Below are 15,961 nucleotides of genomic sequence, written 5' to 3' on the forward strand. Positions count from 1 at the left end.
TACCGTGTAAACCACAAAATAACATACTTTTTATCCAAAATCCATCCCATCATTCAAATACATTGTAATCATGCAACCAATTACATCATAATAGTGTTTCCATAGCATTCAACTACTCAGGTTACCATAAATGAAACAACTTAGCAATAATCCAAGGGGCACCCTTCAATCTACTCTAACGGAAAATGTACTTTTTTTTTTTTTTTTTTTTTTTAAATTCTTAAGTAATAAAACTATTTCCCCCCTTTTGAACTCTATTATTATTTCATAATTTTATACATGATGACAATTGGCAGAAAAAAAAAGGGTGCATCTTAAGCTGATGCTATTTTAATGGAATTGTAGTAGAAAATTTATTATCATACTGATATTTCTTAAGTCTATATGAGCTGTTATTAAACCTTTTAATTTTAGTATCCTGAGGAATTACCAGAAATAAACATCCGAAATCCGAGAGGTTTGTCTGAAGAAAAACTGAGAAGGTAAGTTTTAACGTGATATAATTAAATATAAATTATTATATCTCATTAAAAGTAAAATTAAATTCTTTTTACACACAAAAATTAGCAGACTTATATTAAAAGAATTTTATATTTTTCTAGTAATAATATTCATTTATTAAATAAATAAGAAATGAAGTGAACTGTGGAATAGCATAAAAAGGGGGAAGGGAATAATAATTGTAGATGATTTAAAAAATTATAAATTTAGCTAATTTATCTGAAAACTGTAGAAACATCTGTGATATATCTCTAATTTCTGAATGAAATAATTTTAAGCCCTTTAGATTAAAATGAAGTAGCAGTTGGATGTATTATTAAAATGTTTTGCTAACTAAATGTGTAGTTAAAATTTGTAAATATTTAAGTGAAATATGTATTCATTGTGGTACATGAGAGTATTTAACATCACTTTATAAGCTTTAGTTCAATTTTAAATCACATGGTTGTTCTTCAGTTCCAGTCCTTGCGTAGATTATTAAACAGTGTAACATTAATTTGCTTTGAATTTGTGTATGATATTCTCTCTCTCTCTATATATATAAGATTTTTATTTCAGATTTTAATACATTAAAAGTATATTGATTTTTTTTTTCTAAAATAGCTTGATACATTTTTCATATTTTTTTAGCCTGCTATGTAAGTCGGTCTGTTTTAGTCCTAAGATATTGAATTAATTTAACTTGTCTGTTATATCCATTAAAAATATCAAATGTTGAAAAATTAGTAATTTAAAACTTTTTTCCCTAGCTATGTTTTATCTGATTTAACAGTTGTAGTATAAAAAGCTTTCTACTTCCTCTCACATTCCTGCCTGACACATTGATAACTTTGACTATTCTTTTAAAATTTTCATTCCAATTTACTAATTTATCAGGTAAGCATGTTTGTGGAATAGTAAGTAAGTGGAATGCAAGACAGTAAGCATAAGTGTAATGCAGGGCAGTTTATTCCATTTTGTCCCAAAAGGAATATTGGACTTGTTAAAATTACACATGTTAATCTTTTACAATCACTCCTATATATCTGTTAAAATTGCAAACATTTATCAAAATATTCAAATTTGTCCACAGGCGTTTCAAGCGTTTTGCATATGTCTTTCATTTTGTAGTTTCCTGGCTTAAAGAGAACATATGTTAACTAATTCCTCTTGACTAGAAAGTTTGAGTTATCTGTTTAAAAATTTAAAGCTGACTTACACCAGTTTGATCCATATTTCATCAAACTGCAATGAAAAGGAGTAACATCTCTTGATCTCATAAAGTACACATATCTTATGTTCTTCGTGTAGTGTAGTTTGAAATCAATATTGGTTCAAATTATTTTTCCACTTTTTGTTCACCAACCACTTTTTGCCATTTATTTACTTTAAACATTTAAAAATAAAATGAAATTGGATCATAATGAGAGCTTTCTAGGGCTGTCAATAAGATTTACCACCTTTTAAACTGTCCTATTTAGGAGTTTTCATTTCAAACATTGATTTTTATCACATGATGATGGATGTAAGATACACAATGTATGTAATTCTCTTGAAGCAACTTTGTAAAATTAAGCTTTCTTTTTCCATGATCAACAGCAATTGTTTTATCTGGTTTGTTAGAGAAATAATGGTATTTTATGATTATCTGCACCCCTGGTTTGAACTAGTAAAATTGCCATATTTTAGGTGTATATTTGAATATAAATGTGACAGTAACCAAATCATACGTATGCATTGTGCTTATGCATTTGATCGCAAGGATTTATGTGCTGTTTAATTAATCTTCATTTGCTAAATAATATTCACTGGCTATAAAAATGTAGATATTATAGGCCATATATTAAATTTTTCCTCCCTTCATTAAGTTTTTTTTTTTTTTTTTTTTTTTTTTTTTTTTAGAAAATCTTTTAATTTATATTATTTATGAATAGTAAAGTACCTATTAGCCATGAAAATAGTCAAAAAAGTGTTTTCAACAATTAAAAAATGTCATTGATTTGGAAACTTTTCTTGGGGGTGCAATGAATCAGATGGTACCAAAGTGTTAAAAGCTTGAAAATATGTGCATCTGACATTTAATTGTAAATTATAATGGTTCAGTGTAGTAAATTTTTGGTGTGCTCGAAAGGAACATTTCCGCCCCAACACCAAGTTTTGCCCATGTTTGGTAGGAATACTTTGAGTGTAATATCCGGCTTTATCTGTGCCTGAAAAGCATATTTTAAATCAGCGGTTCTCAACCTTTTGACTAATGTATATCATCTAAACAAAAGTTGAAAACCTTAGTACCACCACTACAAAGTACTACCACCACCATTCTTGAACAAAGCTCGGATTGCATAAATTTACGAGTGTTAGAGAAAAAATCAGGATGTTGAGGTATTAACTTTTGAATTTGATAGTTAAAAATACTTTGCATCTTTGCATACCACCTATTTTTCTCTTGCATACTACTGGTTGAGAACCCCTGCTCTAGATGCAAGAAGTTAAATTGAGAAGAAATTAAAAGAATTGTGCCTTCTAGTAATTTTGCTGTAGAAGTCTCTGTTATTTTTTTACAAAATAATTTATCAGCTGAGGCACAGAATTTCTTTGAAAGCTATAAAAATAATACAGTTAAGTTGCAATCTTCAACTAAGTAAGAACTGCCATTATTTAGGTATAATTTTTAAAGAAAAAGCTATCCTACTATATTATTTATGTAGATTTTGTGTCCATAGATAATTATTTTTCATAGCAACAATTATGATGGTGACTGGCATTAGTTCATTTTATAGTAGTTTTATTTCATCTTTTAACATGGCTTGTAGTTGTGTATTACCCAACAACCACCAATATATCATCAAAAATATAACCCTTGACTGTGATCCCTGCAAGGATTTTTCACCTCTAGGAGCTGTTATAGATTCTTCTAGAAAGAGAGATTTTTCTTTTCTCCCCCCCTATTAATATATTCTTTTATAAAGGCTAAAAGAGGATAAAAATTAATCTTTTTCTAAAAATTTCAGTGTAAACTGCAGACTAATTTTAGAAAATACACAATTTTTAATGACCTATTTTTCTCATGAAAAGTTCCTAGTACAACTCTTGTTTATGTTATATTAATTTTTACTGCATTTTGTATCATGTGCTTTGCTGTGAAATTAAAGAGAAGCAATTTGTTGTTTTCAGGCATGTGGTATTCTGCTAAAATATATATTTAAATTCTTATGTATATTTAATCTTTCACTGTCTCAATAATCAATTCTCATGTAATGAAACTATGTGACAGAAGATGTATGATAAAAATACACTCTGTCACAAAAAAAATCTGTGCACTCAGAGGAAAATGAGTCACAGTCATGAAACTTGACAGGAATGTAGCCTAGTAAGAGATATACAAATGATTTAAATTTGAATGCTAATGATACAATGGTAAATACGCTGTGTGCATATAAGATGCGCATAGATGGAGAGTTTAAAAGAATGCTTATTTGTGCTGTAGGGCTATTTGTGACTAGAGATGCGTCTGAGACATAACTGGTGGCAGTATGAACAATTGTCGGACTTTGAAAAAAGGCTTATAAGGTCTATAAGAAGCAAGTTGATTGAACAGGCCTTGTTCGGTTACCACTTCGTTCGGAGCCACCACCTCGTTCGGAGCAATGTGGGAGTTGCTTGGTGTTGGTGATAATGGATCACTGAAGCAATAGTCTACCATCGTGGAGGGTCAGGGTGTCGCAGGAACACAAATGAGTGTGAGTATTGCACAATCTTAAGCGTGGCCATTTTCACACCAACAACATCACTAGAATCGATTTGATGCCATTTACCACCTTCCAGACATCTGATGGTATCAAGGGAAACCATTCATAGACAACTGGCTGATGCTGGTATATTCTGCCGACATCCATGAAGATGCCTACCACTGACCCCACAACATTCATTCATTCATTTGTCTTTCACAGAACTCGGGCATGCTGGAGTGGGACTGATTGGAGGTGTGTGATCTTCAGTGATGAATCCCGATTCAATCTCTGAGCGGATGACCAACGCACACACATGTGGACACAGCCAGCAGTTTGTTATTGAGCAGCATGCGGCGATTATACAAGGTGTAACAGTGTGGGGAGTGATTTGTTGGGACATATGATCAACATCTAGTTGTCCTTCAAGGCACTATGATGGCTCACAATTACGTGGACGGCATTTTAATGCCAGTTGTACTGCCTATGGTGTCAAGTTGCCCAGGTGCTACTTATCAGCAAGACAACTCTCATGCACATACTGCACGATTCTTTAAGGATAGGACGTACTACTGTAGCCTGCCAGATCACCAAACCTCTCACCAATAGAGCATGTTTGGGATATGCTTGGAAGGCAGTTGCAGGCGTCCCGGAATATTGGTGAATTAACTGCCCAGTTTCAAAGATTATGGCATGGCATGAACTTTTTAATAAAATGATCTTTTGTTCTGAATTTGTAGTCATTTGTTTATCTCCTCATACACTACATACAACATACATGTAGAGTTTCATGTATAGTAGTTTGTTTCCTTCTGGCTGCATATTTTTTGTGACAGAGTGTACACTGTGCGCGGGAGGGGGGGGAGGACAATTCTATATCTTCCGTTCTAGTGAGCCGATTGACGAAATTCAACTTGCATTTTTCATGTCTTGAAAGCACGATTTAGGATATGTATCAGATTTATATATGGCATTGTTCTAATACAGGTATTTCATGCAAAATCAGACTTTTTCTGAAATGACATGCCAATTTTTTTCCCTATTTCGATTTTACGACTCAAATTATGCCAAACTGCCAAGTTTTGTAAAAATCGCAAAAGTAGTTTTTACAAAATTAGCTCTCAAAATTTTAGCTCCTCAATGTTAATTGAATTTGATGTATATTTTTTAATATCGCTTTTTTATTAAACTTATTTGATTCTTCCTTTCATGTTTCAAAATTTAGTTTCATTCCAAATAAAATTCACTGTTTTTTATGATTTATGTTTAAAATTTGTATTCTAAAGTAATTTTTATAAATTTTTCAAAAAAAAAAAAAAAAAAAAAAAAAAAAAAAATGAATTATAACCTATAAAATTTTTACCATCACCATTACCTGCAAAAAATTAGTCTTTTATTCAAAATTTCCTAAGATATACATGAATTTGCATTTTGGCACATTTGAAATTCAGCGTATTTATTATAAGTAATAATAACAAAAATGTGGCTTACGCACTTTGTTAAAATTATTTGAAATTATTCTTGATGCAAATTAAAAAAAAAAAATTTCAAGGATAAATTTTTAAATTTCTCCGTAAATTTCTCGCCAAAAATTACAAAATTTAATATCTAGGCATAATATGAGTCGTAGAATCGAAATATGGAAAAAAATTGGTATGTTGTTTCAGAAAAAGTCGGATTTTTGTCAAAATACATATGTTAGAACAAAGCTATATATAAATCTAATATGTATTCTAAGTCCCGCTTTCGAGACATGGAAAGCACAATTTGAATTTTGTCAATCGACCTAGTAGAATGGGGGGATATAAAACTGCCCCATTTTTTTTGTTTGCACTGTGTAAATTGACAACAACTGCTGAATGTGTGAGGATAAGAATAGGGAATCAGTTTGAGACAAGTCACTTGCTTTCTTAATAAGCATAATTAGTGTGGAAGGGACTAGAGATGGACAATCTGCTTCAGAACCGATTCACTTAATGATTGATTATCATTCCGGTGAAAATGAAAGAACAATTCTTTAACAGTTCACCAAGAGCAGTTCTTTGGAAGCATGCCAAAAAATTTGATTTCCTCTTAATGTAAACTAGCATTCTTTCCTTTATTATTTACTGGTAACATCTCTGACCTATTTTTTATGTGTGTATACTATGTATTTTTTATGTGTGTATATGCGTATATGTGTGCTTTTGGTTTGCTTAGGTTCCAACTAGTATTTAAAAAACAAAACATTAAATAAACCGATGCATCTCAGCAGAACTCCCCCCCCCCTTTGCAAATGGATTGGGCTTTTTTTTTTCCCTTCTGGCAGTGTGAAGGTCTGTTTAAAGTATGTATATTATAGGAACTAGTTTCTCGGATACCCAGCTGTCGGCACTCTGGCAATAGTCGTAGAATCTGGGTTCCTTGGTGTTGTGATTTTCATTGTTCCTGCTGTGTCTGCAGATCTGATTATCGAAGCTGTTCCTTTGAGGTTCATTTCGATTCTGTGAATGTTGTGTCATAGTATAGCTATGTATATTAGATATTACCTTTTTATACAATTTATGTAAAACAGTAAATTCTATTTTTATTTATTAATTTAATTTACCAGTGTCTTGCAATTAAGAGCTGTGAATTTCTCTTTAATCTTCTTTAGAATTTGTATATATTTATAAACATGAATTTTTCCATCTAATGTATTTTTTCAAGGTTACAAAACATAATGTGGACACTACTAATTAGAAGAACATTGAGCAGTATTTGGTAACAAAATTGAGTTTAGTTTTCATTATTTTTTTTAAATCTTTTAGAATTTTTTTATTCCAGAATTGTGTAGCTGTTCTATGTAGAAAAGCTTTTTTAGGGAAGCTCAAAAGTACAATTGAAAAATCAGTCCAAAGAAGGAGTGGTTTGGTTGAGTTGATTCCAGCGATTCTGATCCTTGTTCAATTCTTTCTGCTCTTCGCCTATCTTTGCACACTGCTCTTGATCCATGCCTATTTTGAACATCGAGGTCATTGTTAGTGAGCGGTGAATCCTTAAAAAGAATTGACTCACTTCAGTGAGCAAACGGTTGTGATCTGTTCCCGTAAAGGAGCAGTTTTGCCCATCTTTAGTAGAGACAAGTTGTAGAGAATAACAGTTTCATACAATTTTTAATTAACACTTTAGAGACACTGGAAAAACCTTTATAAAAACTGTGATTTTTTTTTAATCTTCTGTATATTGTTAAGTAATGCATTATCTTAAAATTGCAGCATTACTGATGATTTACTATCGATAGCTGAAAAGAAAAAGGGCAACTCAATGCTTTTTGAAATGATTGAGGTAAGGATTATGATTGGCTCCTTTTAATATATGCAGTATATTTTTGTGTGAATGTACTATATTATTTTTTGAGTAAATTTTTTCTATTAGACATACTATGAGAGGCAGTCAAAATTTTTGATTTCACAAAATATGTAAATATATTTTATAAAAGTTTATGTAAAAATAGTTAAAATATAATACCTTTTTGTGATTTATTATTAAAAGTTATTTTTTTATAGATGAAGCTATTGAAGCATTATATGCAACTAAAAACGAGGTGTTAGAAAATAATCTTTATTAAGACTTTTTTTTTTTTTGTGTGTGTGTGTGCGTGTGTGCATGTGCAGGTTACCATTGTGTTACTTTTCTTCTTATTTATTTTAAAATTCTTCAGGCATTTTGTGAAGAATTAAGGCAGAGAACTTGAATATATTAATAGGGTATTTTAATGAAATTCCACAGGAATTTTTTAAATATTGCATTAAATTTGTTGAAGGTCATATAATTTTTCAATTGTACCTTTTCTATCTCTGCAAAATGCAAATTTAATCACTGCATTGATTGTAAATCATTTAATATTATTTAAAACAATATTTATGTTAAACTTATGAATAAAAAAGGGAAGATTCCTATATTTTTTTCTAAGGAATTTTCTTTTTCCTTACTGTATACTTTCATGGCATAATTGAAAGCACTTACAGCATTGAGAGGTCCAGAATTTGAATCTTGGCTAGGGCATTGCTAATTTTATATGTTTCCTGTTCTGAAATAAACCTACAAGTAGTGCCCGAACTAAAATATGGTTGACGATCATTTGTCACAACTTGGGTTTGGTGACTGATTCTCCTACTTCCCAGTTGCGCTTTAACCCTTTTGAGATGGTGCATCATTGTTTAAGACATTGCCTCAGCACGGATGGTAATCGAAAGGAATCGTCCCACAGGGTAAGCTTTTTGTGTCGCTAAGCCTAACTTTAGAAGAAAATTCACACACAAGTTTAAATCTTAGCATCATAATATTTAATATTATTTTAGATTATTACTTAAGCTATCATTTATGTTTAAATTAACATTTAATAATCTTTTTCCTTTACTATGTATGAAAATATATATTAACACGTTGACTACCACGGTTTTTTTCGGATTCCGGTCTGAGAAGCCAAATCGATTTAATCATATTATATTATTAAAAATACTAATTATGATTCATAACAATCATTAAAAAGTTTTCAGGTTTTTTTTTTTTTTTTTTTTTTTTTTTTGTAGAAAAAAGGGTCCAACGAATTATCTCGTAGTCGGCTTTTGTTGGACAAAGCTCTTCGCAGAAGCCCAATACGAGTTGATTCGTACAGGCATGCTTCGACTTGTCACCTCGATACAGCTAAAACAAGCGCTAAGTGAGTAAGTAACTCATAGTGGTGCAAAAGTGGCAATTGAAGAAACTACGAGATAACTCATATAGGGTGCCCTGAAGAAGAGCGCTAATACGAGTTATCTCATGTTGGGCAGATTAAGAAATAATTTTGGGAAGCACTATTTAAATTTTTACAAAATTTTAATTAACAAAATATATTAATAAACTTTAAAATCAGTAAAAAAAATACAAGCAAGATTATTTACAAAATGAAGTAACAAAATCTTTTGTGAGATGTGGAAGGCAGGCATTCAGTGAGCTCAGTCTCTGGAAAAATGTTCGTATCAGAATCGCTACAAATACCGCTCTCTAACTCTTTAGGAAATTAATCATCACTCCCATCCGTATTTGCTAATTGGCTCATTTATCATGCGAGTGTATCCTTATGATAAATAGAGCCTCTTGACCTTAATAAACTGAAGTCAAGGCTTTTCAAAACTAAAAGGGAAGTACCTGAAATATCAGAGATAAACGTAACACAAAGCAAGACCCCCCCACATAGTAACTCTAAAAGGCTCGACATAGTAGAGGGGATAAAAAAGGATTTGAATGGATAGCAGAGACGCAAATGTTTGAATGTGCAAATTAAAGAGCCAAGCTCTGTTTATTTACATTGCACTTTCCCTTCTCTCCTGCTACACCAAAGTTATGCAGAATGTAATCAAACTGAAGGTCAGGATCATAAAACTATATTCAGTTCAATTCAATGGACACAAGATGCTTGCTAGTGGTCTTTAAAAAATATTTTAGCTTAAAATGCGTATATGCATCACCCGTTCCGTACGCTCACTCTCCAGTGATGCATCGGTGGGATGTCTGTCCGGCTGTGAGAGACATTCACAGGGAATGCATATATAGGGAACCTGTCTGGGAAGGGGTGGGTGGGGGAGAATGTAAGGAATTTCGTACTTCCTTGCTGCATGCTGTTGTTATATAGCTAGAAGCGTCTTTAGGTGGCTGTTATGAAGTTTGTTTTTTTAATCCTGTCAAGGCATTGCTGAGTTTTCATGCTTCCTGTGTCAGAATAAATCTAATATCTCTACGAGTACGTGGTAATTATATGTAGTTTTATTTTCTCGTGCTTTATTCAGATTTAGGAAAAATAATAATGATAAAAAACTAAATTATTAATAATTAAAATATATATGTAAATCATTTTAATTAAAAATTATGAGTTTTAAAAATAATTTTTTAAAGCATTTGTACTTTTTGATGATTCACAGCCTTTCTGAAATGTCAGAAAATTGTTGGTGACTTTGGAGAGCATTCATGAATTCACTGATGCCTGGTATTTCACCAAGGTAATGCATAAAATGCAACAGTCATTTTCAAAATGGTGATGAATTAAACATGAGCAATCAGTTGATAAAATGAAAAAAGCAAGTAACATCTATAAAAAATACTTGTCTTTCCTTTTTCTGCTGCTGTTATTATATATGTAGCAACTAGTTTTCACTTAAAAAAGTATCTGCAAATTGCACAAATTTGGCAGTGTACCACCTCTTCATTGCCCACGATTCAAAACAGACATGCTATGCATATACCAGGGTTGTCACATAAATACTTTTCAGCAGCTTTGTGAGTTGCCACATAACTAAATGTGTTGTCAGAGTGACATATTACTTTGCCTCATGAATTTTTTCACAACTTTTTGCCAGGAAAGCTGGTAATGAGAAAGATTTTATTTATTTATTATATATATATTTTGCATTTGATGTTTTCAGTTACCATTCATATGAATTGGAAAAAAAACATTTTCCTACTCTGATGTATGTTTGAAAAGACTTTTTCTCTTTTAAACTATGCAGAAATTGTATGGATTTTACTCAATTTTTAGTATTAAAAAGCAGGATTTTTTAAACTTGTTATGGAAATTACTAATATTTAATTTTCAATGGGTAGCCTTGTGAATATTTTTATTAGCTGAAAATCGTGTCATACGGAACGTTCTGCAGTTTTTTAATGATAAATACAAGTGAAGCAATAAAAAAAACAAGATTCCATTGAATTGCAAAAGTACCATTTTGTTCTATGACTTTTTGCCATTTCTGCTGTAGTTAGAAAATTTCTTTTTTGAAAAAGTCATTAAGTTTATTTGTAAATTTGAGTTATTTGTGTATTTGAGTTATTGAGGTGCTGTTAGACAATTTCCAAAGAAGTGAACTCTTGGCTGCTTAGAATTTTGAAGAAATTTGAAGAGGGGACAAATGTAGTAAATGTGGTTGGTGAGACAAAATGTCTTAGTTACTCAATAAGTCTTTGTCTGACATTCATCCAAATGTGGTCTAAGCATTGTCGTCATAGAAGACAACTTGGTAAATGATCAATTCTGGGCACTTTTTCTTCACTTCTCATCTTCAGGAATGAGCTATTTTAAAAAAGGAAGTTCTTTTCAGAAAATAATCATGTGCTGAAACTTGAATTATATTCGTACACTATCTGGCCAAAAGTATCCGAACACCCCACTAAAGAAGTAAATCTGGCGGGTGATGTAATTTGATGCATAACCAAAAGCAGTGGCATAGCTAGGGTGGGGCAAGGGGGTACATCTGTCCCCGGGCGCAGCATTCAGGGGGCACCAAATTGATGTTACGAAATTTTTGAATGAAATGTTTTCCATTCTTGACACAGAGAAAGGGGTGCAAAATCTTCAGTTGTCACCGGGTGCTGAAAACCCTAGTTACACCTCTGACCAAAAGCTATAAAAGTGTTGGTAGTGGTTTGTCAGGTCATGTTTATGCATTTGTGAGACAATGAGTAAGTCAAAGGAGCGTAGTGATTTTGATCGTGGCAGTATTATGGGATGCCACCTTTGTAGGAAATCAGCTCGGGGAATTTTGGACATTCTGCAAAAGCCAAAATTCACTTTCAGTGATGTAATTATGAAGTAGAAATGTGGAGGCAATGAAACTGCTGAAAAACAAAGTGGCAGATGGGGTAGGGAACACAGCTGTAGAACTCTGAAAAGAGTAGTGAAACAAAATTGCATGTCTTCGTTGGTTGAAATTTATCAAGCATTAGTACTAGCAGCAGGACTGTTCATCGTTACTAAAACCTTGGATTCCATAGTCGTGCAGCTGCTGATAAGCATAACATAACTCCACAGAATGTGAAGCAGTGATTGCAGTGATTGCAAAGCTGACTGTCATTGGACTGTGGGCATGTGGAAAAATGTTCTGTGGAGTGATAATCTCACTTTACAATCTGGCAGTCCGATGGACGCGTATGGGTTTGGCGGATGCATGACAAGTACTTCTTAAGTGATTGCATTGGGCTGACTGTAACGTTTGGTGGTGACAGCATAATGGTGTGGCGGTGTTCTTCAGGGTTTGGCCTGGGTTCCTTAGTACCTGTGGTTGGAAACATGAACTCAGGTATGTGTTCATTCTGTCTGAGAGGTATATGGACTGAGAGGTATATGTCTGAGAGGTCTGAACAGCACTGCTCTCACAACTCTATGGCAGTATTTTGGGGAAGGCCCATTTCTCTTCCAGCTGGATAACTGCTCCATTCACACATTGTATGTGTTCACTTGTGCAGCCATGGTTTGAGGAAATGGATGTTCAAAAACGGGACTGCCTTTCTCAGAACCCTGATATAAATCCTGTAAAACACCTTTGGGATGAATTAGAATGCAGATGCAGATTATATAGTCAGCCAAATCGACATCCTTACTGCCAGCACTCACTTCAGTTATGACGGATGCCTGGAAGTCAATTCCTATTTCCATCTATTAAAAATTGCGGGTCATCTATGCAAAAGGGCGACCAACACCATATTAATATATGTCTGAGGACTCTCGGGAGTACGTACCACTTGGGTGTCCGGATAGTTTTGGCCAGATAGTGTAGCAGCTTGTGTACACAGTGTTGTTCAAATGATTATGTACTGTTCATTTTGCAATGTTTTGTTCTGCCTCATAGTTCCTGTTTTGTGTAACTTAAATTTTATGCGATAATAGCTTGTGTACTGTGGATGGTTGTTCAGAGTGAGCATTAATCTGCGAGATTGAAATGTGTATGGACAAAATTGTGCTACAACATATGCTAGAATTATGAAACATAAGCAGAACATATTTAAACATTACCTTTGATCAAGGTTACCCTATTAGCAGTAATAAAATAATCAGAACACGTGCTTCAATTTGAAAAACCGCAGAACTTTCCGAATGACAATACTTTTTTAGCATTATCAGTGCGGATAAGAGAAGAGCCCAGAAGCAAATTTAAAAAATACTTTATAAAATTTACTTCATCTACCTGACATGCAAAGTTTAAACAGTAACAGTTTTAAAAGTAACAGTTTTAAAATTTCTTGTGTAAATCATATAACAAAAAATATGTAAAAAATATTTGGGATCTGTTCTCTGTTAAAATGTTTAGTTCCAGATTTTTAGGCTCATAATTTTTTATTTTGAATGTTTAGGTAAATATATATTTAATTTAATATATAATTTTAATCAATTCTTTAAAGGCTGCCAAAGAACATTTAACTGCTGAAAATCGTCCTAGTGGAGAATGTGCTATCTGTCTTTATGGTTTTAATGAGCAAGATGTATTTACGAGGACGGAGTGTTATCATTATTTCCATTCACACTGTTTAGCTAGATATTCAAAGAATGCATTGGAAAATAATGAGAACAATACTGAAGCTGGGACATCAAATTTTCAAGTGAGTTATGATTTAAATTTCAGTAAGTTTTAATTTTCTTCAAACAATGGTGATATTTTAAATAAAATGCATACGTGCAAAATACCTAATTAGTAAATAATTTATCTGATTAACAGTTCCATGTGCTAATTGCTAGTACATACTAGTTGTAGATTTCTCTTCCTATTTTTAATAATGCCTCGTAAAACTATTTTGATAATTTTAATGATTTAATATAAGTTAGTTGCTATTTTTCTAGTTGTTTGTTTAAAAGATATTAGTACACTTTTAGATTCTACCTAGAATGTTTTATAATAAGTTTTTAGTTTTAATCTTATTTAGCAAAATATGGACTTCCTAGCTATTAGCAGAAATAGAAAAATATGTTTACAATTTCTATTGATAGTTATGAATAATATGCATGCTGTGTAGTTCTGTAAAGTTATATCAGTCTTCTTTTTTGTTTGTTATGTTGTAAATATGCTCTTTTGATCATTTCCACAAAAAAGTCTCAAACTAACAGTCTTCTTTGTAATGCATTACGGTCACATTGCTGTGGCTTATATGTGAATTTAAAATTTAATCTGTGTTGGTGGTAGGAGAAATCATTTTTGATGCTATCAAGAAGCCAAGAGTTTCTTCAAGTAAAAATACCAGTATTTATCCCACTGAAATTTTATTTCATGTTTAACGGTTAAAAAGTATCGTGAAGAAAGCACAAACCAGGAAGATAGAAAACATAAGAATAACAACAATCATAGGATTTATCACATGAATATATTCTGGATGCAGTGATTCAGTAGAAGCAAGAGCTAGAAGAAGAGTGCAAAGAGAGAAATGAATATGAAGGTGAAATAATTCGGATATCTATATTATGGCATTCAAATGCATAGAAATTCTGTTAAATTATATGGTTGAACAAAATGTGCTTGAATTAATGATGTCATATTTTTGCACATTTGAAAGAAATGCAAAATGGACCTTTTTTAGAAAGAGAGCTGGCAGTCTATGTTAATTTAATTATTTTTTATTTAAACCTAATTTTAAACTGTATATTGTATACTATTTATTTTAAACCTTAAAAAGCTTTTTTTATGATACATCTCAGTTACCAGATGATCAGTGCTTTTCGATTTCCTAAGCATTTAAAGTAGTACCAATAATTATATTTATTATACACTGTGCCCTGGGACTTTCACAGCAATAATCAGTAAACATATACTTTGACCTACAAAAATGTTTTAAGTGATGCAAATATTTGTTTTGGAATTTTTAAATTAAAAAGTCAGTTTTTGTGAAAATTACAATATCTAACTTTTTAAAATTTTCTCCTCTGGATGCTATACTTACATTCAGGAAAATTTTAGACTCATTGTTAAAAAAAAAAAAAAAAAAAAAAAAAGTAACTCCCATTTGACAAAAATTGACTAAAAATATTTCATTTTAAAGTTTAAAGAGTTTATATTCAAGGGTTGTACACAAATAGAAAAGGAAAATGTTTGCTTCTATATGTAACTAAAAGTCTATGTAGAAAAAGGTAATAAAAATTCATGAAAGTATTAATGTATTTTTAGTGTTTGAAGACCTGTAAATTACTTGTGCGAAAATTCTCTCCGTAACCTGTTGTAACAAAGTATAAATTAAAGAATGTTAATCACTGGTAAATTAAAACAGCATGTCATTGAATAACATTTAAGGGGAGGGGATAAACCTTGATGTTTTAATTTATATACTAACCAACTCTTCAGAGCCAGTTGAAAATAACATCAGTTATTCTAAATTTTGAAATTAAATATATCAGTAAATTTTTGTCATATGGGAGTTAAACGTTTTATTTTTCGTACAGTGTGCCCACAAAAAGAAATTTTCCTAAACATAAGAACAAGAGTAACTTACAAAAAGATAAATTTTGTAATTCTTATAAAAATAACCTTTTTCAAAATAGGGGAAAAAAAAAAGCCAAACTTGGATATTAGCATCATTTAAAACATTTTTATAATTGGAAGTGTAGGTAGTCATCAACTTAGACTTATACAACTGAAATCTAACAGACTTAATGACGATTTTTGTAAGAGCACATTCTGTCAACAATTCTTACTCAAAAAAGTTAAATAAAGTGTTGAAGTGAGAGATATGAATTTGGCATTTTATTAGATTTGGCAATACTGTGCAACTGCTCACACCTGCAGTCATATACTTCACCATTCTGTTCGCACATGCATATCAGCTTTTGTAGTAGATCAGTTCTCTCATGTTTATACAATTGTGTGATTAATTAATCTAAATGATTAATTTAGGCATATTGGCAATTAAGAAGAATAATATAATAAGCAGTAAGAAGGTAGAAAAAAGCTAATGTAACTGTACGATTTGACGCTAGCTCATTCCATTATATCTTCTAT

The 15,961-nt window shown here is 31.8% G+C and overlaps 1 protein-coding gene across 5 annotated transcripts in view; it reads left to right on the forward strand.

Moving 5' to 3' along the window:
- Positions 1 to 15,961, forward strand: part of LOC118200409 (uncharacterized) — a 56,434-nt gene that overhangs the window by 25,504 nt on the left and 14,969 nt on the right. For all 5 annotated transcript variants that reach the window (XM_085808195.1, XM_085808210.1, XM_085808219.1 and 2 more), the window contains 3 exons: positions 415 to 482; positions 7,445 to 7,514; positions 13,383 to 13,580. In XM_085808195.1, the coding sequence (XP_085664321.1) occupies positions 415 to 482; positions 7,445 to 7,514; positions 13,383 to 13,580 (336 nt within the window). The remainder of the gene's footprint in view (positions 1 to 414; positions 483 to 7,444; positions 7,515 to 13,382; positions 13,581 to 15,961) is intronic.

The sequence above is a fragment of the Stegodyphus dumicola genome, chromosome 1, assembly GCF_044657685.1.
Source record: "Stegodyphus dumicola isolate Sdum_Otavi_A_Nest chromosome 1, ASM4465768v1".
Taxonomy (NCBI): Eukaryota; Metazoa; Arthropoda; class Arachnida; order Araneae; family Eresidae; genus Stegodyphus; species Stegodyphus dumicola.